The sequence below is a fragment of the Vulpes vulpes genome, chromosome 15 (genome assembly GCF_048418805.1).
Source record: "Vulpes vulpes isolate BD-2025 chromosome 15, VulVul3, whole genome shotgun sequence".
Taxonomy (NCBI): domain Eukaryota; kingdom Metazoa; phylum Chordata; class Mammalia; order Carnivora; family Canidae; genus Vulpes; species Vulpes vulpes.
In genome coordinates this window covers 99,644,888-99,672,214 of record NC_132794.1, presented here as the reverse complement: position 1 = coordinate 99,672,214, position 27,327 = coordinate 99,644,888, and the positions used below count along the sequence as shown (strand labels likewise).

Sequence of the window (27,327 nt, the reverse complement as noted above, 5' to 3'; positions counted from 1 at the left end):
ATCCAATGTTCTTAACAAAATCTGGCCCCCATTTACTTCTTCCACAACTCCAGGATTTCCCATCTTGCGTTCAGGTCACACGAACTTCTTTCAGATCCCATATCGTCCTGCTACCTCCTGTTGTCAGGACTTTACAAAAGCTATTTCCTCCTGTCAAAAATACAGGTTTATAGTTCTTCACTGAGCTAACTCTCGTGTATTCCTCATACCTCAGCTTAAGACGTCTGGGAAAACTTTTGCAATCATTCAAAAGCCTTTCTGGATACATCCTCCTCCAAGCTCCCTTTAAAACTTCCCCATCAGAACCTTTACCACACTGTATTAAAAGTCTGGACTCTCCCTCATTTAAAGTAACGAGCAAATAGGGACACTTTTGCCTTTTTCACAGTCACATTCTAGTACTTAGAAACAATACCTAGTATATACAGCAGTTATACTTACTGAAATATTTATAAATGTTTACCTTGGCTTTATCTACCCTACTAGACAGCAGGCACCTTACACAAAGCAGCAATTTTTACACTACAAAGCACTCTACAACTTCAAAGATATTATGAACTTTTTATTAAGTACACAATAAGTGCTCAGTAAACACTTATTGCATGAAGATAGTCAAATAATAGACAAAAACCTTGTCCCATGCATGGGTTTCCCTATATTCTACTTAAAATTAACTCTAAGTCATTCAGATTTTGATATAAATTCCTATAATGACAAGATTTCAATTGCATTTTCTTTTGTTTATAACGATCAGAAATGCTCATTTTTTTTTAAAGTGGTTTAAAGGACAAAAACTATTCTCCCCTCCAAGTCACATCAAGTCATACATTTTTTTGTAGTTCAAGAGTTAAAAAAGGAATCCTGAAAACTGGGAGACCAAAGATCAAAAAAAAAGCACCCAAAATTAACATGCTAAAAGGAATGTTATTATTCATACAAAAATGGAAAAAATACATTCTTAAGTAGCATGAATGAACTCATGGAGGCTAAAGAAATAACTGAAAAAATAAAATGCTCTATACTAGTCCATGCTAAAAAGAATTATGTCAAAAGTATAAAACTTATAGCACCTGCAAATTCATTCATTCAACTTCCCCTCCTTTGGTGAAGAGGTAAGATGAAATTGTTTGGACTGGCATAGAGAGGACTAATTTATTTTATATAGTAGCAAATACATGAGAGTTTTTAGAGAAATCTACATTTCTTCTTATGGAAAAGCCTAAGATTATGAAATTTTGATTCTGGGCAAAATTTTGAGCAAAGAACTGAAAATATCTGTTTACCCAACCCACAATATAAGCCATAATTAGAATTACAGCTCTCCTGGACAACACTTCAATTCACCATATATAAAAATTGCAAGATTCTCTAGCAAAGCCTCAAAATAAAAGGCAGAGGTGGGGTAGGATGGATTTAAATGTCTCAATGGACTTAAGATAAAATAGTAAACATCAAATATCTTGGCCAAACATTCTCTTAACAGCTCTTATGTCACCCAAATAACTCTTCTAAAAAGACTGACCTATAAATGTTTGTTGTAACCACCTTTTTTTCCAAGGATCTCCAAACATGTCACACTCGACCTAAGTATTCGCAAAATATGTTACTTTTCATTTACTATGCGCAAATCAGCAATAAAGAAAAAAGTTGATTACCTGATTATTGGTGTAAAGCAAAATGAGAAAATTGCTATCTTAGTTTATATGCACTAAAATGACAGTATTCGATAACGTATTTTCAACTTAAAAAATGATTTTCAGCATTTTTAAAGTAAACATTAACTTTCTCTAAATGCTTCATTTATATATATATAAACCCACACATTCCTTCACTAGGTCTTATTTGATTATAAATCCTTTCTGTTACTCACTGTATAATTTACCAGAAACTGTCAAAAATGTAAACAAAAATAAATATATTATACATAACAAGATTTAGAGGATATGTGGTCTTAAGGTAGGTATCTTACATTTAAAAATCAGTGTCTGACAAGATACGGTTATCATAAAGCACACAGGGGCACCTGGTTGGCTCATTTTGTAGAGCATTTGACTGATCTCGGGGTCATGAATTCAAGCCCCATGTTGGGTGTGGTGCCTACTTTAAAAAAAAAAAAAAAATATATATATATATATTATAGGGCAAATAGTCTTTCTCATGTTTATACAGTCCATATTTCAGACTATTTAGATGAAGATCGTATGCTCAACTAATTATCTGCTTATCCTAGCAGTTAAAAGAGGATTTACAAAATGCATTTTGAGCTTTAAAAATATAATCTGATTATCTCTGTATTAGATTTTTTAAAATATCCTAAAGCAAAAACATTCCCCAAACAAGATCAAAAGAAAGATACGGACCAGCCAAACCTGACTTAAGGTTAATAAGGAATTTCTCCCATCAGAAGCTACTCAAAATATTGAAAGGCAGGCCTTGCTTACATTTTTGAATACACATAAAAGGAAATTATTTTTGTAGGTTACCACATTAAAACCAAACCAGTTCCCAACTGGGAAGTATCTTGTGACTAAAATCCCAAAATGATTCTCACAGTTTGCAGAAATTTTGACATAAAAAATTCTTAGTACCACAAAGATGTAAATCATTTAGTAATTTGCAGGTAGCCAGTGATATTTAAATCATGCCAGAAACATTATTTGGCAACATCTAAATTTAATTACTCTCAGAAGCAATGCAAGTATTACCATATTGTTAGTTATAAAAACTGGATAATGATACAGTCAGGAAAGAGATGAGCTAATTAAATTATTTTTAGCACATGAATCTATCATTTGTGGGTTTTAAATTTTCAAAAAACCTGAATATAATAAAATACAGCAAAACTTCGGTTTTATTAATTTCAACTTTCACTGATCAAAAATCTTCAAGATGCTGCCAAAGAACATTACTATTTTATAAATTATCATTAAATGCATACACACACTGTATAACTGAGTTCCAGTAGAGAAAAAGTCAAATTCTTTATATTTTTGTATACAACTAGTTATGCATTAAGGCACTACCCAAAGAGCTAACTCTACAAGAATTACAGAGCTGACTTTTAAAGCAAATTTATTGTCTTTCTTTTCTGTATCATGAAAATCTTTAAAGTGAAGCATTTAACTCTACTATCCATCTGCATGATATTAAAATCATGCAGATCAATTCAGTCACTTTAATAAGATGGCAAAAGTATGTTTTTTCAAATGCCTTTACAACCATACTTTCCTGAACAATGAGTAAGAACTAGTAGATTTCATTCTTCACAGTTAGTAGTAGCTAATCAGTTTCAGTATCTGGTTCTCATAGACTGACAAAATACTGCAGTGTTTTCATTGCACAACATTCTGGGGGAAATGTTTAGGATTATTCCTACTAAAATTTTTAAGTCCTGTACACAAACATCATGGAAATGTTTAAATCAGAGCTATCAAACTTCTTAAATGAAAATTTTAGTTGAATTTTTTAAAATTTTGTTTCAAAAACAGTGATTCCGGTTTTTTTTTTTTTAAGTCATTTTTCTCAAGCCCAAAAACAATTAACTGCTTTATTTGCAACCTAAAAACATTACCACCTGGTCTGTGTCATTCACTATCATTATATTTGATCATCTTTTTAGCTTCTTGGTACTCAACACAAAGCCTGACAGTCTCACATGTTTTGGAGACTTCAATACACTTTGTTCTTGTCCCAAATACTCATGTTCTGTGTGTACTACTATAAGCTATTATATAAGAGGGGGTGGGGAAAATTAAAAAATACTGCAGCACTACAAGCCATTTAGCATGCTGAGTTCCCACAGTTGCTTAGTGGGTGTTCTGAAACTAGGCCATATTTCTAGTATTAAGAATTTCAAATCACTACTTCCAAAGTACAGAAATAAATGTCTTCAAGATTAAATCATAAAACCTTACTATTTTAAGCTGCCTAGTATATAAGTATCCTATTTCTAAGAGTTTAAAATGGTAATTAACACATGGTAGATAAACGAGTATTTGTTTTAGCAACAAGAAATAATTAGCTTTTCTACTGGTACTTACAGAATCATAGGATTCAACAGGATCACAATATTAAGATAAAGTGCAGTTTATCTGAACAAAAACTAAAAAGGTGAAATTTTTAGTTCTTTACCTCAGAAGATACATAAACAAAATTAGAATTAAATATAATCTCTTTCAGGTCACTCAATCTGTTATACTTCACATGCTTCCAGCAAATAAGTGATTACAACCCTCAACCTAATTTTTCCAGTCCAGATTGCCAATACCAAATAAATTAATAAAGCTTACTCTCTTTAACAGAATAAAAGTTGCAGAAATACTTATGTCATTTTGTTATATCATTGCAACAGGTATGTTTTTATTCAAAACTAGTGAAGAAAAACATGTTACTCAATTTTACATATTTCATAGCTAAGTAAGCAAAGAAACATGGTAGGTATAAAATCTAGTTCAACAAATTGTAAAATACTTATACTGCAGTGAGTCAGTAATTTCAGATAATTATTTGCTTCAATTTAATTTTACTCAGTATTTATGGTGCCTACTGTTTCACCTCATTAAGCAAATCTTTCCAATACCAAAAGCTTGACATTGTAATTTTTTAATTGCATCATTTTAGATAAAAACTTTTTCCAAATACAACACATAGTCCTGTGTAACCTTTAACAAAATTCACTAACGGTACTTAATTTTTCTTCATGATCTTCTATCAGCATTACTCTTATACTGTTCTATATATAAAACAAATTGTGTCTTGAAAGAGTCTATGTTTATCACATTAAGTTGCCTTTAGCTGCCATTTAAAGAAAATATCTTGTATCTGATTTTTAACTGTTTTTCCTGTGCTCTCATTTTTAACTCTCTTATGATGTCTAGGAAAAATCCCAGTCCTTTTTATCATTAGGTTACTAAACTTTTGTAAATTGTACATTATGACTTAAAAAAAAAAAAAAAAGCCTTCAATTAAGGCCTGAGGGAGTCTAAAAGCAGAAAATATGTTTAAGACCAAAAGCACTAGGGATCCCTGGGTGGCGCAGCAGTTTGGCGCCTGCCTTTGGCCCAGGGCGCGATCCTGGAGACCCGGGATCGAATCCCACGTCGGGCTCCCGGTGCATGGAGCCTGCTTCTCCCTCTGCCTGTGTCTCTGCCTCTCTCTCTCTCTCTCTCTCTCTCTCTCTCTCTCTCTCTGTGACTATCATGAATAAAAATTAAAAAAAAAATAAAAAATGTTTAAAAAAAAGAAAAAAAGACCAAAAGCACTAGAACATCTCTTTGTCCTTTTTAGTTAAAGGTCTGTTTGTTTTGGGGTTTGAGATTGTTAATTTCAGTAATTTTTTATTAGGAGCGTACAAAGTCTAGACATTATACACTGGAGAAAAGGTAGTAAAGAAGACAGACATACTTGATGCTATCATGAAACTTACAGTCTAGCAAAAAAAAAAAAAAGGCAGAAATTAAATACATTATTACCAAAAAATGTTTAAAAAAAAAAAAAAGAGTAACCACAGGTGCCAAAGGACCTTAGAACAGGAAAATTTAACTAAGGATCAAAGAAGGCCTCCCAAGGGATGTGATACCGAGGCCAGAAGGGTGATTAGGTTAGTCAAGTGAGAATGCAGGGGGTTGTGTCCAAGGAGATGATACCAGAAAGTCTGTTTCCTAATAAATAACCTTGAGATAAATGAAGTGATATAAAATTTGTAATGTAGGGGCGCCTGGATGGCTCACTTGGTTAAGCACCTGATTCTTGGTTTCAGCTCAGGTCATGAATTCATGGGTTGTGGTATCAAGCCTACATCAGGCTCCTCACTCAGCAGAGAGTCTACTCAAAAGACTCTCCCCCTCTGCCCTTCCCCCTGCTGGCTCCTGTGCTCACTCTCTAAAAATAAATATAAATAAATCTTTTTTAAAAATGTATAATTTAACTGCTAAACTGAAAATTTTAAAAAGCAATTTCTCAAGTTTCTATAACAAAAATAACTGGAAAGATCAAAAGCAACAACAAAAAGCAGTATGAGAATGTCTTAGAATGAGAAATTCTGGTACTTTGGAGGGAACAGTTTGAAATGGCAAAAAAAAAAAAAAAAAAAGGCCTCAAAGGAGTAATAAATCATACTATATGAAAAATATTCAGGCAGCCCGGGTGGCTCAACGGTTTAGCGCCACCTTCAGCCCAGGGCCTGATCCCGGGGATCCGGGATCGAATCCCACGTCAGGCTCCCTGCGTGGAGCCTGCTTCTCCCTCTGCTTGTGTCTCTGCCTCTGTGTGTGTGTGTGTGTGTGTGTGTGTGTGTGTGTGTGTGTGTCTCATGAATAAATAAATAAAATCTTAAAAAAAAAAAAAGAAAGAAAAATATTCAAGTTCAAAGAACTTTTTTTTTTCAGAGAACTTTTAAATCATATAAGCCATATACTTCTACCAAGATATAGCTGATTATACAGCCTTACACAAAGGAAAGAGTGGCACTTTGAAATAAGTATGGAAAGAGGTTGGCTTTTAATGCTCTCAGAAGAGCGAATTTTTAATTTTTAGTAACCTCAACACCCAAGGAAGGGCTCAAACTCAAAACCCCAAGATCAAGAGTGGCATACTCTTCCAAATGAGCCAGCCCCCAAAAGAGTGAATTTTAAATGTCTGTACAATAAAAACTTACCATGAATTTTAAAAAGGTTCATAAATGTTACTCTTAATGATGCATAAATGTTGAGAAAAAATATTTAAATATGATTCTGAAACAATTATCCAAGGTCTAAACCTGGGGGTTATTCCATATCAGGCTGATATGCTCTTCTCATATTTAATTAAAATACTCATGAGAAACATGCTTAGTTAAGAGGTTTAAATAATAATTTGAAGCAGATCCCCAACATTCATACAGATCCACAGTTCAAGGCCCAAATTAAATTTTGGCATACAAGAAATAACAATCTCTAAAAATATATGCTTTCATGAATGCCTACTGAAATACTAAGTCATATAAAGAGTCCTAATTGTTATTCACCTGCAATTCTCCAAATGGATCTTAACATATCTAACTTCTATGCTTTTTATTTTTTTTATTTTTATTTTTTTATGATAGTCACAGAGAGAGAGAGAGAGAGAGAGAGAGGCAGAGACACAGGCAGAGGGAGAAGCAGGCTCCATGCACCGGGAACCCGATGTGGGATTCGATCCCGGGTCTCCAGGATCGTGCCCTGGGCCAAAGGCAAGCACCAAACCGCTGCGCCACCCAGGGATCCCCTTCTATGCTTTTTCTATCCACTATTATCCCTCAAGAGTTAGCTCAAGTCCTACCCTCCAGCAAGCATTGCTGATCGTACATGCAATCTGTCTTAACTCATCAGAGTTCTCCAGCATACACTGCTATCAAAATACCTGTCACATTATGAGACAATTTACTATTGTAGAGTTCATGCAACATACTGTGAACTTCTGAAAGCAGGAAATACTTATCCATGCATCAAACTCTGGGGCATACATGGCACCTACTAGAAGGTAGATGATATTATGAATATAAAATTATAGTAAGAAATATTTACAGAACAGAATTTTAAAGTTAATTTAAGGACTATTGGTAACTGTGACAGTCTCAAAAGCAAGAAGGAGTGTTGTACAACACAAAACTGGAAACTGAGAAAGCACAAAATTAACTGATAATATCTAGAATTTGGAGTTAATTTTATCACTGTCAGAACAAATAATTCCTACTTTACCTCTGAGACTTTAGAAAAACCAAAAGAAAAAAGATTTATCTTTATCAACTGTAAAATTACTTAAAATTGTAGGATTTACAATTAGCATTTGAGGGCAAATAAAGTGCTTAAACTGTGAATGTTCACAGTGCTATAAACATTAGAAGATAGGCAACTCAAAATACTTCTTAGTGTTTCAGGTTCATTTCACATAGGGACCAATTATATCCACTTTTAAGGTCTCCTTTAATGTTTTAACTTCAAGCAATATGTTCATTCTTTCCGATAAAAGAACCCTTACCTTTTACAGCATGCATTACTTTTTGCAATCAGTTCTGATCTTTAAAGAAGTTGGAATGAAATATATAGTGTGAAATCTAATTAGTTCTTTTAATTCTTGATAATGGGAACTTCATACTTTCTCAGAAAGCACATATGTTACCAACATCTCAAACGCTAAAGAGCCCTTTGTAATTAGGATATTCTTTTCATGTGTCACAACTTTGATTTGCAGAATTAAAGATGCTGCGCTAAGATGGGAACCAGGGGAAAGTACCCAACAAAGAATGAGCATGAGTTTAACCTCAAAAATAATGCAATTACATATTTTAGAACATAAATCTGTTTTTCCTACTTATCCTTGTTCCTTTCAACCTTCACTGACTGCAATTACAGTTCAGAACACTATATAAAGTTCAAGCATTCCATAGGTCACCTTGTGACTTAGACATTTTTCAGATTTAAAAGTCAGCGTAAACAGAGTTGAGAAAAAACAAAATTTTAACTAGTATATTATCAGAGAAAACATTTTGGGAAAGATTTATATGGCATAACTTTATTGTGGTATAACTAAGTTAGACAAAACAAAATTCAGAACACAGGGATAGCAACTTTTTTTATAATTTAGCCTATGAAAGATTTAGACTTAAATTATAATATGCCAATGCATAATATATAATGTATGAAGTATAAGTCTAACAATAAGCAAAAATGCAACCAATATTTGCAGGACTCATTTCTCAAGTACCACGTGAAAGTACTTAATGTATCACTGCTTCTAAATTACAGCTCATTTCTATCTAAATTACTTACAACAAAATATTTACAACTTCCCTACCAGTCTTATTAGGAAATGTCAAAGTGTTTATTCTTTATCTAAATCTCCTCTCCTATCTGAACTGATATTTTATAAACTAATTCAAGAACACTTTCCACCAAGGTCAAAATACAAACCTCAGAACTCACTGAAGGATTTGTGGGTCAACCTGTTTGGTTTTAGCGGGTTTGGGGCGGGGAGAGTGGGGGACTGGTCTTGTTTTGTTTTGTTTTTATGCTTTTTTAAGTTACAAATCTTAAAGCCTTATTTGATTTTTTCATACGTGAATGATACATAAATACAGTAAACTGAATTGTAAAGATATATTCTTTCAACCTCCAAAAAAAATTCATCCTTATTTCTGCACACACTGAGGTATACTTTCAGTCAAAAACACATTTTTTTTTAAAAACATTTTAAAACATTTGTTTAAAAACATTTATTTTTATGTTTGGATATCTTACTAAAAAAAAAAAACCCAAAAAAATGTTTAAAGAACACAAGTCTTCCAGAAATATTAAATTACACAACAGAGATTGATAAACCACCGTATTTTCAAAACAAATAGGAGACTGTGTGGATAACAAAGAAATTCAATTTTATTTACCTTTCCCCCACATGGGTAAGGTAAGTCAAAAATATACCAACAGAGGGGCGCCAGGCTGGCCCAGTTAGAGCATGCCACTCTTGATCTTGGGTAGTGAGTTCAAGCCCCACACTGAGCATAGAGGTTTTACTTACACACATACATACACACACACACACACACACACACACACACCAGCAGCTATTCAGAAGGCATCCCTGGAAATATTCCATGTAGAATTCCAGTTTATGTCTCTCTGAACATGGGGACAAGCCCTGTCCCAAGTCACTGAAGAAATAATAATATTTACAAAAGCACAATCCCAGCAATATAACACAAGAATTTATAATTTTGGTATTCCTTTTGTTTCAAATTTCTGACTGGTTTGTAATTCCCAACTTGTTGTACAAGTCTGGTTACAATTACTGAAACACAGCTCTGATCAACCTTCTGAATATGGTAGTTTAAAAACTTTCTAAGAATCTAACTGCAAGCTATTTATCTCTTAATATCGCTTTTATCCATAACAGCTTTTAACAAGAGAAAAACTTGAAACTGTATTAACAATGAGATATCGGTAAACAGATGCCAACCTGAGAGTAAATGTAGTTGTTTCTTCAAAAACTAAACACCCTAAGAAATAATAGTAATCTTAGAAATAGGCCAAGTCCACCCCTCAAAACTGGCACTTTAAGAATACAGTTTTATGTTAGCTTTACATTAGATTTAAGCCATTTGAAAGTCACAAATCTCAAAGCTTTTACTTGTCTAAGTTCTATTTTTATGTATATTCATAATTAAAGTTTATGTACCTTATGTCCAAATAAGTATTTAAAAAATTTATCATATTCAGTCTCAGCTCCATAGGTAGGAAATGGTCATATATATCATTCCTAAAAATTCTTGTCACTGTCACACAGAAAGTCAGGAACACTTGATAAGTTCAAACTATAAATCTATGGATGTTACAGGCTGTATCCGAGAGCTAAGTTTCTTCAAATACGCATTAACAGTTATAGGAGCAACTGTATGGAAGGAAGGGCCAGGGTAGAAATTAGTATACTAATAAACTGAAGTCTTTATAGAAGATCATCTTCCAGTGTCAATGCTACGTTTAAATACAAAAAACAAAACAAAACAAAAAAACAAACCTGGTTACACACGTATACTCCAGGATTCTGAAAAACAAAAAAATAAGTTTTGGATACCGTAATCCCTCTCAGTAGATACTAGAAGCCCACATGAAGGGCACAAAAATTACACAGGTGGAACAGCCACAGACCGTTGGTAGTTACCAGGATGGAGGCAAACACTAGACAGTACACGTCTGCAACCCAATTTTGCTTCAGCATCCCCAGAGACCGAAAAAAACATTTCTTTGGGTAGGTTGCAACACACTGCTTCCTCTTTTATTCTCATCACCCCCATTACGGTACAAAGCTACAGACGAGAAAATCCAGTCACCAAGTGTTAAGGGCTGAAAGCCTGAACACACACACACACACACACAAAAGCATCTTCTTTCCAACTCCCCGAGTCGGTATTCCCTCCACCTGTTTGTAAATCCATACTAACACAATAACACATAAGCTCTGCTGATCTAAAAACGGGGGAGGGGGCAATTAAGGGTCTGAAGTCCTCCTCCCTCCACCCGGCTTGGGGCGGGGGAGGGGGATGGCACACAACAATGGATACTGAGGGGCTGGGGGGGAATCGCTGGTCCTTACGGCTCGGGCGCGGGGTGGGGGGGGGCAGAGTACTTTTCCTCTATGCCGAAGAGCTGCCGCGGAAGGAGGCTGGCACCAGGCAAGTCCGCCAGGGCCGGAGGGCAGGCTCGCCGGGCGGCACAGCCGAAGCCGCCTCGCCGCTCTTCCCGGGAGGCGACGAGGGGAGACAGTGACGGGCTCCGGGCAAGGGGCGGGGAAGGCGCGACCCCGCACCGCCAGCGCCGCGCCGAGGCCCCGCGCCGAGCCTCCCCCGCCTCCGCGACGCCCACGGGGCGCCCCGCAGCCCGAGCCAGGTGCCCCCGGGGGCGGAGCGAGCAGGGCCGTGCTCCGGACGCCCCCGGCCCGCGCGCCGCCCCGCCGCCCGCCGCCGCCCGCCGCCGCCGCAGGCCCGGCCCCGGCCGCTGTCAGCGCCGCCCCGCTCACCGCCGGCGCCGGGCTGCGGGCCCCGCACGAGAGGCGGCTCCGAGGGCCCAGCGCTCCCCGCGCCCGCGCCCGCGCCCGCACCCGGAGAGCAGCGGCGGCGGCGGCGGCGGCGGCGGCGCCTCCCCGGGCCCCAGCCCCTCGGGCCTCGCCCGGCCCCGCCGGCTCCTGCCCCTCAGGGCGCGCGGGGCCTCCCCCTGCCGACAGCCGGCCGCGCCGCCCGACGGGCAGGAAAGGAGGCAGGAAGAGCCGACCGACAAACACCCTCCCGCCTCAGCGGCCCCGGGTTACCGTCGGGAGCCCCAACTCCGCCATCCTCCTCGCTCGCCCTCCTTCCTCCTCCTCCTCAGAAGCGACGCTGCCCAACCGCCGCCCCCCGCCCGCCCCTCCCCCACTCGCCCCGCCCCGCCCCGCCCGCGCCTCCACACACTCTCGCTCCCACCGCCCCGCCCCACCCCTCCGGCGCAGGCCAGTCACTCGCCGGCGAAGACAAGCAGGCGGAGCCAAGCATACCGACGCCGCCCAATCAGAGCGAGGCGCTGGCGCCAACGACGCTGCCCAATCCCCGCGAGGCGCTGGCGCCAGCTTCCCTCGCCCCGCCTTTTTCCTCTCCTCAGCTGCTCTACGCCCTCTCTCCCGCCCACTGGGCGCCGCTGGCCGGCCGGCCGAGCCACCGAGTAAGCCTCCAGCAGGGTAGAGGGACAACTCCCCACCGGAAGTTACTGTTGAAGCTAAGGCAGCCATAACGGATAATGGCACGGAGTTTCCTGGCCTCCCGGTCTCCAGTGTGACGTAGTTTTCCCTTCGCCCAAAAAAAAAAAAAAAAAAAAAAAAAACTCACCGTTGCCCTGGGCAACAGTCGAGCCGTCTGGGAAGAGAGAAATCTGCAAGTAGGCCCGAAAAAGGACTGAAGGTGACCAGACATCCCAGGTCAGACAGCTTAATTCATACTCTGAACTACCTGCCCGGGCTGGGGGAGAGGAAGGCGCAGGCTTCCTGCCCCTTATGGTGCTGGGACGTCTGGTCACTTACCTAGGTGGACAAGAGGTCAGGGTTCCGAAAGGCCCTGTCCTGCCCGGAAGCTGCATTTGGCACTTCTGAATGGGGTCATGGCGGAAGGGTGGGAAGAGCCAGAGCGCCCCCCGCCCCGGCACCCCGGGGGGCGCAAAGTGGGGGGACGGTGCGTCGGCCCTGGCCCGCGAGGCGGCCCGCGGGGGACGGAGCGCCGAGGAGGGGCGCCGAGCTCACAGCCGCTTCCGCCGGAGGAGGGTTTCTTTCCGGGAGGGCCTGGCGGCGGCCGCCCCACCCCCGCCCCCCGAGGTGCCCGGGGGGCGAGGCCGCGGGGCAGAGCTCGTGGCTCCCGGGGGCCGGGGCTCCCGACCGCGCCCCTCCCCCGCCCCGACCTTCGGAGGACGGCGGGTTCTGGAGCTCCAGGAAATCGTTTTCCGTCGCCACCGAGGAAGGAAGGGGGGGTCCGCCACCGCAGCGGCAACCCCGCCAAGTCTCACGTTCTGAATGTCGTCCCTTTGGTTTCTCCTCCTCCGGGCGCTTGTAAAGCAATGACTGCAGTTCTGGGCGAAGGTGTCCCGTCCTACCCCCCCACGTCCACGCTTTATTAGACAACGTAATGCTTGTGAATATGCTCAGAAACGCCGTCGTGCCTTCACACGTTGTATCGTGCAAACGGTTTCTTCCGTAGGCCTGAGTCAAGGACCCTAAGTCATCTTGGTCGTACCGGGTCGGGTGCCTACGGTTGCCGGGGAGAAGACCGGGAGAACTTTCAGGTAAATGGAGAATTGTATTTGCCCAGCCAGCCAACAAGGGTGCAGACCTGCCTTTTCTCCTTTCTGCTTCCCATACTACCTACCCATGCTTTAGCCAAAATGAACTAACTACTCTTGTTTCTTCCAAAATTAATCATTGAAGCACTAACCCTTTGTGACTGTTTCCATGCCCCACTCATCCTTGGAGATGTGTTTCCAGATTGTCTCCAACAGGAAGTCATTTCCTCTGTGCTTACCTAGCACTTTTTATGCTGCTTTTATGACAACCACTATTTTATATAACAGCTGCTTATGTTTTTAGCTTCACTGCTGTGTTTACATCTGAATGGAATGATTTTGTCTTATCATCTTTATCCTGCACATGATACTGTTTTGGTAAATACTACTAAAAAGATTGTATATATTTGGTGTCTGCCGGGTGCCTAAGACACTGCCAGCTTCAGTCGATCAAATGCAGCGTTGCTCTTGTTACTCAACCTTTTCTTAGATTTCCCCTCTGAAGTCTTTCCAACATGATTTCTTCCCTCAATTAAAAAAAAAAATTGGGCATAAAAAAGTCAAAAGAATATAATAAACATTAGAGAGAGGCAGAGGGAGAAGCAGGTCCCCTGCAGGGAGCCTGATGCAGGACTCAATCCCAGAACCCCATGATCACAACCTGAGCCAAAGGCAAGACGCTCAACCACTGAAACACTCAGGTGCCCCACGTTTTGCCATATTTATTTCATCCTTATTTTCATGCCATTGTCATTAAATTATTGGAAATAGGTTACAGACACCTATTGTTAAGCAGACATCTCTAAGATTTCCAAAATATACTCCCTAAGAATTATAAAGTTCTGCAAAACATGTTATCATTATCACAACTAAAGAAGTTAATAGCTTCTGCAACAAAATTCAGGATCCTGTCAAGGTTTATGTATTGTATATGGGTGTTGTAACTTTAGCCTTAATCTAGAGCAACTCCCTTATCTTTTTTTCCCCTGTAACATTGTCATTTTAAAAAGTTCAAGCCAAAGGTGTTTTTGAATGTCTCCTTTTTTCTTATTTCTTGTAAGTCAGAAGTTGATCTAGAGGCTTGATTAAATTCCGCTTATTTTGCAAGAATACTTTACTGTATTCATACTTTGCCAATCATGATTAAGCCTTCTCAAATAACTGTATCTACCCATGTCATATGTTGCTAGTTAAATCCGTCCCACAGAAAGAAATAAATAAATAAATAAATAAATAAATAAATAAATAAATAAATAAATCCATCCCACTTCTCTGCACACACTACCTCCTGTGGTATCCTACAAAGAAGGGTTTAGCGTTTAATCTTCCTGTCTATGAAGAGTAAGTGCTAGCGTCCTGGACTGTCTGCCTATAGTAAAGTGTTGCTGCTACTTTGCCGACACTTGGAGCTGATGCGATATAATCTGCAGCAGTGTACTGATGTCAGCACAGTTTCATGAGTTTCAACTCCTGGCACCCTGAGGATTGTTGATGAAAGATGTGTGGGCCCTGCAATTCAAATACAGATGAATCTTGATGTTATCAAAGCAGATACCAAGGCAACTGCTGGCCATCTGGTATTTTGTGTGAGTAGGATGTGTCATTTTCTATTAACTTAATAGTAGTGTCTGCTAGTGAAGTATACCAGAACCGGTGGCATCATCCAAGTTCATCCAAGAAGAACAGTTCCTGTTCTTAGGCCTAGGCACAGTTCAGAAGCTAGACAACGCACATTTTATTCACATGAGTCTAAATTAATTAGCCAAATTGAACATGTTGCAACATTTTTCTACCAGCAGATGCCAGATAGCAAAACAGAATAGAACTAGTATAGTTTCCAACTACATGACATATGATGTTATTTGGCATCTCCAGATGAATATTATCAGTCCAAATTAAGCTCTGCTAGCAAGTAGGCAGCCGCTTGAGTGAGAATGAACATTACTACTATATATCTGCTGAAAAACACTTTCTTTTGGGGCTCCCTCCTTCACCTTTTCTTCATGTTAGTTTACATTCAGAAATCTAATCTGTTTGAAAATTCATCTATCAAGACTCCTGAGTGGCTCAGCAGTTGAGCATCTGCCTTTGGCTTAAAGCGTGATCCTGGTCTAAGGATCAAGTACCTCATCAGGCTCCCTTCAAGGAGCCTGCTTCTCCCTTTATGTCTCTGCCTCACTCATGAATAAATAAATATTTAAGAAAAGAAAGAAAGAAAATTCACCTATCAATCTAAGTCTTGAAAAAAAACAAAATGTTTCATATTTTTCCTACTATTTCTGCGTAGCCATCCACAACCTGTACTGAGCAGATTGAATTTACTTAAAAGGATCTAAATGAATAAATATTCACCAAAAATTATCCTTTATTGTCCTTTACATAAACACATTGCTTTTGGCATCTCCCTCAGTTCTCAAAGATTGTATTTTTGTTTCTTAATACCTATTAATGATAAAAATAGGACATTTGGCCTATAATGTGTTATAGTGGTTCTGTATTCTTCTGAAGTTTTGAAGTCAAGTGCCTGTAGCAATGGAGATGGTAAGGGAGATGGAACAATAGGCAGTAGAGGGGACTAGAGGACTCCCCATGTTCATCCAAATGGGACATTACTTCCCAGCCCTGGCCAAATTTTGCCATATGGGAATATGGGCCCAGTGTTGCCAGATTTGTCAAGAGGAGCTGAAATTTGGACTTTAAGTGAAATCTTCTGATTTTTAAACATTGGTTCAAATACTTTTTAAACATTTAGCGAGCCAGGAAGACATTTAACTGCATAGGACCAAAAGCTACCAGTTTATGACCTTTGTTTCTTACATGAAAATAAGATTGACACTTACATGAAAATAGGCTAGAATCTGAAAATACTTAGAAATATATTTTGCCTTATTTCAGGTGCATTTATTTTTCTAGGTTAAGCAACAAGCCACTTGTCATACTTGTCACCTCCATCAAAAAGATCTATCTTATGTAATGTACATAAGATAGATTCTTATGTACACTAAGCTTCCATTCCTTCGATTACAATTTTAAAAGTTTTTATTTGCCACCAGCTTAAAAACTTGTCCAGTTTCTCAGCCTTGAATCATATTGTGAAATACATTTGCTTTATCATATTTTTAAAATATGTATTTACTGGGGCACCTGGGTGGTGCAGTTAGTTAAGCATCTGACTCTTGGTTTGGGCTGGGATTATGAGATTAAGCCCCCACATTGGGCTCTGTGTTCAGTGAGGAGTCTGCCTAAGATTCTCTTCTCCCTTTGCCTCTCCTCCTCCACGCATTTGTGCTAGTGCACATGCTCTCTCAAATCTTTTAAAAATATTTCTTTCAAAAAAAGTTTTGTTTTGTTTTTTGTTTTTTTTTAAGGGAATAGTTTGGCAGCACATGCTTTTTTTCCTAAGATTTTATTTGGGACACCTGGGTGGCTCAGTGGGTTGAGCATCTGCCTTCAGCTCAGGTCATATCTCAGGGACCTGGGGTCCAGTGTCCCTAGCAGGGCTCCCTGCTCAGTGGAAAGACTGCTTCTTCTCCCTCATCCTCTGCTGCTCCCCCTGCTTGTGCTCACACATTGTCTCTCAAATAAATGAGTAAAATCTTTAAAATATTTATTTATTTATTTACTTGAGATAGAGCAAGAGGAAAATGAGCAGGGGGCAGAGGGAGAGGGAGAAGCAGACTTCCCACTGAGCAAGGAGCCTGATGTGGGGCTCGCATCCAGAACGTTGAGATCATGACCTCAGCTAAAGGCAGACGCTTAACCAACTGAGTCACCCATGTGCCCCAGCACATGCCCTTTAAAAGTAAAAAACATAACAAATTTTTAAAGGAAAATATCTTTAAATAGCTCATGCTGTCTTACAGGTACTATAGTGTTGATAAGGATTCGAAGAATTTTTAGAGTCAGAAGGTACTTAATGGAAAATCTAAAACAGTCCATTATTACATCCGTTATTTTATGATGATATGAAAAACCTGGAATAATAAATGTCACGCTGTATTTCTAAGCACTTTTACATCTACTTTTTACTTGAATCTTGCAACCCAGGATAGATAATAAACATGCTTTTTATGAGAAAATCAAACCTATAATTGGTTAAGAAATGTATTCAGGATCATGCTAGTTAACAGTAGAGCTAGAGTAGAACCCTGTATCCCACTTGAAGTATAAATGTAAAATAGATTAATCCAAAAAAAAGAAAAAGAAAACCCTCCAGTACAAGCTTCTGTTTTAAATTTTACATTAGACTTTATTATCATAGCTTGTTTAAAATACTTGGAATCCTAGAACACTCTGAAGCATTCGATTTCAAACTTTAAAAATGTAGTTTTTTTACAATTAGAATAAGCTGATAAGTTTAAGATAGATTAATAGAGGGAGAAAAGCATTATGTTGAAGAACTAATGGCAAGTTGGAGTGGTAGGCACATACGGAAGATAATCACATTGACCCACAAAGTGGCTCCTTGGGGCTCCTAACAAAGATCAGACATTAGACTAAGGAGATTTTAGTATGACCTAGGAAGACAGTTTTAAAAACATCCAAATCTTGTCTTAAACATTTCTAAAAACAAAGACTTGGCATTGGCATTCACAGTATGTTTCATTTTGATATTTGTATTTTAATTTTGTATTTTTTTTAAAGATCTTATTTATTCATGTGAGACGCAGAGAGAGAGGCAGAGACATAGGCAGAGGGAGAAGCAGGCTCCCTGGGGGGAGCCCCATTAAGGATTTGACCCCAGGATCATTACCTGAGCCAAAGGTAGACACTTAACCACTGAGCTACCCAGGTGCCCCAAGATTGTATTTTTTTTAAGTAATGTCTACCCACAGCATGGGGCTTGAACTCAAAACCCTGAGACCAAGAGTCACATGCTCTCCTGACTGAGCCAGCCAGGTGCCCCTCATTTTGATATTTCTAATCTATATGTATATGCTTTGAGTGACCATGAATGAAATTTGGATTTTAGTAACCTATCCCCCTTCTCTGTCTGCCCCTTGTATGACTGTAGCCTATGTTTTTCCAGATGATTAGATGAAATAGTGTGCCATCTAAAGCTAACAGTCTTTTGACTATTTAACCCATGATCTTGTTCTCATCACTATATTCTCCTGTAAACTAATCTGGTAGGGGGTTGGGGAAGATGCAAAACATGTAAGCTTTTAAAGTGTCGTATATTTCTTTTTTTTTTTTTTAAGATTTATTTATTTATTTATTCATGATAGACAGAGAGACAGAAGCAGAGACACAGGCAGAGGGAGAAGCAGGCTCCATGCAGGGAGCCCGACGCGGACCTCGATCCCAGGACTCCAGGATCGCGCCCTGGGCCAAAGGCAGGCGCTAAACCCCCAAGCCACCCAGGGATCCCCAGTGTTGTATATTTCTAATTAAGCTTGAGATTTGAAATTTCCAGTGACATCCTCTTTTAAAAATAATACTAATACTATAAACAAAATCCACAGACAAGAAGCAGTATTTCTTCCTACTAAGATATTTCTTTCAGGATGGTATCATATATGACAACTGGAATGCTGAATCCTCAAATTAAGAAGAGGGAAATTGAGAGAAAGAAAAACAGCATGTTGGTTAAAGCTATAGCAGAGAGAACAAAATGCAGGGCTTTAGTCAATATGCTGCACTTACATGTTTATCCGAGATTTACTCTTTTTTACGTTCCTCCTCCTCTGCAGAGGTCATTAGTGGTTTAAAACTGCCCATTTCAGTAGAACCTGAAGATGCCGTGTTACTTTATCCTTCATTGGCTTCTACATACCATAATCTTTCCTCTTTTCTAACATTTTCTTAAATGGTCACGTTCCTGCAGTGGGGCTCCATACTAAATCTGTCTAGGATCATCCGGCCATTCCAACAGATGCAGCACAGAGAAAACTAAAGAAACCATGGCTTTGGAGTCAGGCAGACATGAATTCAAATCCTGTTTCTTCACTTACCAGTTATGTGATATTTGACAAAATCACTTTTCCTAGAACTGGTCTTAGTTAAATTCAGTATATGTATATATGTATTAGGAGATGCAGTGGGAGATGGGTAAATGGGTACTTCAATTCTAAAATCACCTCTTCGGGTGAAAGTTGTTTATTTTCAGAATTACTGTAGAAAATCTCTTAAAATGTCAGTGTAGTTAAAATACATGATTTTGTACTAAAACATTGTTATTCTTAAGCAAACTAAAATTTAAGAGCCATGATGCTAAAGGAAAGAAGCTAAAGTAGATTTCTGGGTATTGAAACTGTTCTTCCTTTAAGATGACCTGTAAGGCAATACAGATGCAAAGGAGATGATTGGAGAATTCTAATAAAGTGTTCCTGCTTCCCTATGAGTTTTTCTCCACTCTGTTTTAATAATAAGCCTCTATAACTCTTAATACACGTCAAAGACTTATTTTTTCTAAGAATCTAAGTTTATGACAGTATTGTAATGGCTTAACACAGAATCATTGATATCCATTGAATTCTTACCAGGTGGTAGGGACTGATAATGAATTATGTCGTTTAATATACTGTCTAAAGTTAGTGCCATTATAAGCTTTATTTTCCAGATGAAACTAAAGCTTAGAAAATAAACTTGTTTAAATAACTAACCTGACTCCATATCCTTCTCTTACCCACTACACTGTATTCATGTCTTTTTACCACCTATCCTACCACCATCTGACATCTTTCCATATCCTTCTTAGGTGATAATATTCATTTCTATAGCTTATACTACTGCACCATTGACTCTCTGGGCATCCAGTCCTTTTTGCCTTCCTTTTGGACTTCCATACCCAGTGTACCTGATTCTTGGTCTTTATCCTCCCCTCCTTAACCTGTACCTCTTCTGTGTTCTCAACTTCTATTAATACCTTCATTATTCACTCAGAAATATTAGCTTGAAATCTCAGTCATCCTTGATCATTTATCACCCAGAGGTTGTGGGGGATGAGGGAAATAGTGGAGGATGTTTGAATCTCAACTTCTTATATCCTTTAACACCTCTTGTATCTTTTCCTCTTGATGCTTGTTATCACTGCTTTTGTTCATACCCTCATCATCTTACCTAAATAATTATAGCTTCCTTATTGATCTCTCTGCCTCTAGTATCTCTTCAGTTTTTCCTTTTTGTCTAGAATGTGTTTCCAAAAAACCTACCTAAATAATTATAGCTTCCTTATTGATTTCTCTGCCTCTAGTATCTCTTCAGTTTTTCCTTTTTGTCTAGAATGTGTTTCCAAAAAACTAATTGTATGTCACCTACCCACTCGGAGCCATCCAATTAGCTCCCTTCTGTCTATAGAATATAAAGCCCAAACTCAGGCATGGCACTTAAGGTTGAACTGGCCTCCACCTTGTCAGTCCCACCACAGTACATATACTATATGTACACTGTACTCTGTATTCTAGTCATTTGCCTAGATTTTTTTTTTCTTTTAATGACTCTGAGCATCTTGTTCACTTTATCTAGAACACTGTCTCCTTGCTACACAGCTGCTTCTCTGCATAGTAAACCCCGATTCATGCTTGGGGGACTAACTCTAGTATCACATTTAGTAGTTCTTCAAAGACCAGCCACTGTCACCTATCCTAAACCAAGTTATTTATGGTTCTGGTTTCTTAAGGCACAATACACATGCTTTTATTAAAGTTGGTTATATTCAATTGTAATTATTTATTTACATGTTCTCTTTCTCCTCCTTTTCCTCCCCCAAACTCCTCAAAGAGAACTGCTTCTTATCCACTGTATCTCCTTCATTTAGCTGTGGCTGCCACATTTATAGGTATTTGGTATGTTTGTTGAAAATATGTTTGCAAAGGAACATATGATCCCAAATTCCTATTATGCTAACAGTTATTTTCCACTCTGAAAGAATAATTCCCTTGTCCTGAAAAGAATATCCATTCTACTCCAGTCTTTACTGTCCAGTATTTATTTTTAAAGCTCTGTCCTTATTAACAGATATAGAGCCATTAACCTTGTTTTTCATCTTCAGTAATTATTTTATCCATGTGTATGTAACTTGTTTTGATAGTTTTTCACTAATAATTAGAATTACTCAATCCAGAATATTTTAGTTTTTCGTTTAAATTCATAAACGTTGTTGAGGTGCCTAGGTGGCTCAGTCGGTTGACTATCTGACTCCTATCTCAGCTCAGGTCTTGATCGCAGGGTCATGAGTTCAGGACCCATGTTGGTTTATAAACATTTTTGTAGAGAAATATGGTAGGAAAATAAACCATTAAAATATGTTTCAGTATGAAAATACATAAAATTAAGTGGAACGATACTAGAGGTTTAGGGAGAAAAAAGATGTGAAATTTCTGACTTAAAGAGTTCTTTTTATTATGGATGATAATAGCTGTCAAACTTTTATGATACTTAGATTATATTGGCTATGTTTTCAAAGACTAATGTAATGGTATTTTTAAATATGCTGGAAATTATATCTTTATAACTATTTGAACTTAATGATAAATTTATATGTCATTTAGAAATTTGTAAAGAAAAAACTTAGTTTACCTAGTTTTTTAATTTTTCTGTGGGTGTTATATAAACATAAAATCTGAGGACCACTAACATATATTCTCAGGGTTCAAAAGAACACTTTAGTGCTCTTTACCAGTCTCACACATAAGTTAGTTCTAGTATCAAACTAAATCACCCCAGAAATTTTTAACTTGTCCAAGTTGTAAGATTAATTTATGATATCAGTATGGGTTTGATTGATTTAAAGTGTAACCCTTCCTAGATTTTAAGTGTCTTTTAGCTCCCACTCCCACAGCTTAGTAAAATATCTCATGACAAAGATTTGGTTTCCCTCCAAGTTCTTCTGCATTAATCTTAGGCATCCAAGTCAATGGCTCCAAGTTTGCTTAACTTCATCATGACTTTGAAATGTACTATCAAAACCATTATTTCTGGGACAAATTACAAACTGAAGAAACTATGAGGGAAAAGGAAACATTATTTTCCAATTACCCATACCAGGAGCTTCAAAAAATGATTGACATTGTATTCTCTAAGCATTAAAATTCGGGTTCTATTAGTGTAAGAATTTTACTTCTGCAAATGTTATGTTTTCTCTTAAAAATATACCTTGATAAATGTATCATTTTAAAGTCTTGCAAATTATGGCTGTTCCATAATTTCTTTAGCCTTTGACATATTGCTAAGCATTTTACTATTCAGTGCAGTGCTTTAATGAGCATTCTTATTCGTAGATCTTTATACACTGGTGCATTGTTTAGAGCTTGTTACTAGAAGTAGAACATTTGAATCAAAGAAAACGTGCATATTTAGCTGTAGTAGAAAATACAAAATATTAATAGATACTACAAAGTATCCCTCTAAAAAAAAAAAAACCTGTATCAGGAAACCCACCCACCAAACTGCCCATTTCCCTGTGCCTTCTCTAACTCTAGATACTATCAGGCTTTTGGCTTTTTTGCAATTTCAAAAAATGTAACATGCACCAAAATGAGGTCACAGTGATTTTCACCTTTATAATGAATCCATCATTTTCCTACTTAAAATGCAGTACCCCCCCCCCCCCCAGCACTCCTAAATCCTCTTAAACTATTTAATATTCTATGGCACTTACTATAAAATTATATTATTTCACTCCATACTCTAGAGTGTAAGCTCCAAAAAGTTTTGGGTTTCATGTTTTGTTCACTAAGGAACAGTGCTTTGCATGTTATAGACACGAATTTTTTTAAGATATTATTTTTAAGTCATCTCTACACCTAGCGTGGGACTCAAATTCACAATCCCAAGATCAAGAGTTGTCTGCTCAAAAAAATAAAAAATAAAAAAGAGTTGTATACTCTTCTGAGCCAGCCAGGCACTCAGACACACATACTCATTGAACTGACGTGGCACTGGTATGATACACATGAATTTCAGTCATGGCTGGTATGGTTTTTCTTTGACCCTATTTCCTAGTGTTACGCACTTATCATACATAATAATTACCCTTAGGAGCAATCACAACTCCATAGGGCACATTACACCACCCAGGTCTGGCTATCAGCAGGCCACCTGGTAAAGAAAGTCCCTTACTCCTGTGGACTATCTGGGCAGTTAATTATCAAGACAATATAGCCTTACCAACAAGGGCCATCCAATCACCACCTTGCTTATTTTAGCCCTTCCCTTCCTGTTTCTCTCCCGCCAATGCCTAGCGGGGAAGCCTAGGACAATAACCAACCCTAGTAAAGCAGACACTCCACCCAGGCAAGTGACTGCTGGCGCTGATCTTCCCCACACCAGACCCAACCCACTCCCTACCAGGCCTTTGGCCCCACACCCTTTACAGTAACAATGGCAGCTTAGTGAAACGGAGAACTAAGGTTTGGTTGAGCACCAAGTTTCATTGTTTTCCTCAGACCATATTTTGGATGTGAAAGATTATGAGAGAACAAAAGGATAGCCATAGAGTTCTGAGTAGCTGGAGTTGCAACTCTATATAGTGGTTCATCCACTGTTTTGCTAGTAAGAAATTTGGTGATAAAAAAATTTTATTATATTCCCTTCACATTTATCAATATCTGTAATATCTGTCCTCCCTGTTAGCATATTATGTCAGATTTGCACCAAATAAAGCCTAGTGAATATTTTCATTATGCTGTTTTAGTGGAGAGGCTGTTTTTTATTATAGCTATATTCAGACTAATGACGGATCTGCAGTTATTAGCCTTCAACATAAATGTGGAAAAAAAGGGAGGGGAAATGATCACTAAGTACTACTGGCAGGCCTAGGTAACAAGAATAGAATGTGGCAGAAGTTATGCATTCTAAAGTAGCTGCTTATTGCAATAATCTCAGATTCCGGTTAGTGATGAGTTGCTTTATTCCTGGTCCAGTCCCTATTTCATCTTCACTCCCAAAAAGAGCAGTGTAGAGGTAAATTCTAATGACAAAAGTTCTGGAAAACAGATAGAGGTTCTTCAGGACTTAAGATGTTCCAGAAAAGGAATTTGAACAAGAAAGAAGAGGCTTCGTGGATAGAGTAGGAAGCTTTTATTACAAATGTCAAAGTAGTGGGAGAGTGGGACTGAGACCAGAAGCAGCTTCACTTGATTAAGACTAATTTGCAGTGGGCGGTAGACAGGCATCATGCCAGCATCACCACTTTATAAATAATAAATCTTCTGTGGTGATGTTGTGAAAGGCACATGGTAAGGTTGCATCACTATGGTGAAATATCACAGAAGAGGTGGGACTGTCTGGAGAAGCATCCGTGTTTGGAAAAGAATCATGCTACACATTACAGTCCAGTATACCTTGAATACACAGCATAGCAGTAATCTGGAATGTAACCCTGCAAACAAATGTCATCAGCCAGTTGGTACACGCTGCTGTCTTAACAAAATACTCAGGGTGAAGGTATTTGCTGGCACTTTAGCATATAGTATCCCTCTAATACAGGAAAGTAATAAACCGAAAGCAAACCTCTCACTTGTTCAAGAGCCAGTTTCACCCATTTGTACTGCTTCTTTACAGATGTCAGCTGTGTAGCCAGTAACTGATCCTATAAAGCTTGTCATTATAGCAAAGGGATTAAAGTAGACATCAGGGAGAAAGAAAAATGTGGGAATGTGCACCTACTACCTCCTCTTTTTTCTAACTACCTGCCTTCCCCCACTTTCCAAATGGTAATATTTTTTACCTGATACATCATTCATTCATTCATTCTGGGAGATGCTATCCGTTAACCAAATGGCCACATATAAATGCTTTTGGTTTTCTTCAGCTGGTATCAGGTAATTGTGACTTAAATGAAGTCCTACCAATTTTTCACAAGGGAAAAAAATTTAGAACATGTAGCCTTACAAACTAACACCTCCAATGATTAAAGAATGTTGACAAGACCTAAATGCTTATGTGAACTCACTCAATTTTGTTTCAATGAAAAGACCCACAGGAAATTAGTACAAAAATTATGCAAGGATAAGATAGTTCATCTTCTATAGGAATTGTGATTTTACTTTAATTTTTTTTTATTGGAGTTCAGTTTGCCAACATATAGCATAACACCCAGGTGATTTTACTTCTTAAACTACAATGGAAATACCTCAAGCAGTATGCTTTGTAAATTAATTCTTGAATATTAATAATTGATTTCTCTTTGAAGGAAAAGACTTAGCTGTATCCAACAATTCAGATATGGCGGAAATGAAGTCCATGTTCCGCGAAGTTCTTCCAAAACAAGGTATCTAAATCACAAATACTTAGGTCATGGAATATTATAGGAACCCTAAATAAAAAGTAGCAGGAATAGCAGATAGCAGGCCCATTAGCTAAAATTTGTAACTCTTTTGCATCCTGTATGCCATATTTACTGTCCCTTTTATTATGCTGCTTTTAGGGAGTTAGAACTCATCTATTACTTTTTTCTCCAGCAAAAGGATGACAAGTGAAGCAATTTCTTAAACCTAAAAATCCTGTTATACTCAAAATATGAAATTTTCAGTGAAAAAAAGTAGTATTATAATTGACCATAATGTTAAGTAAGGTCTGAAAGTGGGGGAAAAGAAACCCATGTCAAGCATTTGTTAAAGGCTGATGGTTTAAGTTCAACATTCAGTAATGAATATTCGTATTAAATTAATATCATACTTTTACTAAGTACTCTTATGCACTATGTATTTCTCCTAAGTCTTTTTGCAAATTAAACATCTGACACAAAATGTTCTCTCTCATAGATAGCTTAGAATCTTAGGCAGGAAGTTAAAAATGTCATCCTTATGAACTCCCTAGTATTAAATGTTGATATATTTGAAGTAACTGAAAACAAGAGTTTTCATTGACAGTAGATTAAGTCTTTAGACCTTCGTTCTAGCTAATTCAAACCACCATACAACTGAGTCATCTCACTAAATTATTTCTTTTTAAACTTAGGGCAGTTGTCAGTGGAAGATATAACCACAATGGTGCTGTGTAAACCCAAACTTTTACCCTTAAAATCTCTGACTCTGGAAAAACTGGAGAAAATGCAGCAAGCAGCCCAGGATACGATTCGCCAACAAGAAATGGCAGAAAAAGAACAACAGCAAATCACTCACTGAATAGCTTAGCACTTTTACAGAATACCTACCTTACTATTAACAACAGACAATTATTTGCATCTGTGTGCTGAAGACAGTGAAACTAACAGTACTTTTAAATAATATTAAAAATACCCGAGACTAATGAAACTTGTGAATTTAGACACTCTGGTTTGTATTGTACTTTGAGTAATTAAAAAACTTTGAACCCAAATTTTATAGTTGTTTTTTTGAACTCAAGTTTTTAGAACGTAAATTACTGTTCACCATTCCTACTATCAGTTTTGTAGATAACATTCTTAGGCACAAGTGACTAAATGCAACTTCTATATTCAGATAATCTTTACATGTTTATTAAAAACTGAATTTGAAGATACATTCTAATCTCATACAAAGTGTTCTTATTAGGCTTTTACATTATTACTTAATTTTAAAACTTGTATTATGAATTTTGTGTTTCATGTTTAAGGCTATTTTGCCTGACCAACTGGTCCTACCAATAATGACAAAATTGTTATTTCTTAAATTGACTTTTAAGAAACCTTCACTTATCAAGTAGTCCCTGAGCTTTTAATGATACTGATTTTAAGGACTGAAGAATTACCATGCTACCTCTTATCATCCAGGTATCAAACACAAAACCCTAAAAATAGAAAAAAATAGGCACTTGAAAGAGCCCATGAGATAAATATGAACATTAAATTTGGAGTTTTAGTTCTAAGAGACTGCCTAACCCTGTAACAGGCATATTCCTAAGAATACCTTTGTAAATTCTGAATATAATTCTCAGCTGGTTGCTACAATCAGTGATAGAAAATTTAAATTAGCATAGACCTTGAGGCCTTGCTGAATAATTAGACTCTGCAAAAGAGGTTAGAAATGTGCTCATTCTTTAGAGAACTATTACTTATTGGTAGCTACTATCTTCTCAGACACTGAATAAATGCAAAATTTTTTGAGTCTCTGAAGATAAT

At 38.1% G+C, this 27,327-nt stretch overlaps 2 protein-coding genes across 7 annotated transcripts in view; one reads left to right on the top strand and one right to left on the bottom strand.

Annotated features, from left to right (window-relative positions):
- The window catches only part of SHOC2 (SHOC2 leucine rich repeat scaffold protein), a 93,207-nt gene extending 80,423 nt beyond the window's left edge, over window positions 1–12,784 (bottom strand). Inside the window, exons 1-2 of one of the 5 annotated variants that reach the window (XM_072740006.1) lie at window positions 10,528–10,555; window positions 10,189–10,401 (exon numbers count right to left, since the gene is read on the bottom strand). The gene's annotated coding sequence lies outside the window, so the exon portion shown is untranslated. Of the gene's footprint in view, window positions 1–10,188; window positions 10,402–10,527; window positions 10,767–11,103; window positions 11,382–11,814; window positions 11,931–12,555 lie in introns of those variants that run through there. The other 4 variants (XM_025993499.2, XM_072740004.1, XM_072740007.1 and 1 more) reach the window with 4 other exon arrangements.
- BBIP1 (BBSome interacting protein 1) lies at window positions 12,143–26,567 on the top strand. 2 transcript variants are annotated; one of them, XM_025993515.2, is made up of 4 exons: window positions 12,143–12,453; window positions 13,223–13,307; window positions 25,441–25,518; window positions 26,208–26,567. In XM_025993515.2, exons 3-4 carry the CDS (start codon window positions 25,473–25,475, stop codon window positions 26,372–26,374), a joined length of 213 nt encoding a protein of 70 aa, XP_025849300.1. In that variant the 5' UTR covers window positions 12,143–12,453; window positions 13,223–13,307; window positions 25,441–25,472; the 3' UTR covers window positions 26,375–26,567. The 2 variants fall into 2 exon arrangements, with proteins under 2 accessions (XP_025849300.1, XP_025849301.1); XM_025993516.2 differs by lacking the exon at window positions 12,143–12,453 and having other exon boundaries at window positions 12,850–13,307.
- The last annotated feature ends 760 nt before the right edge of the window (window positions 26,568–27,327 follow it).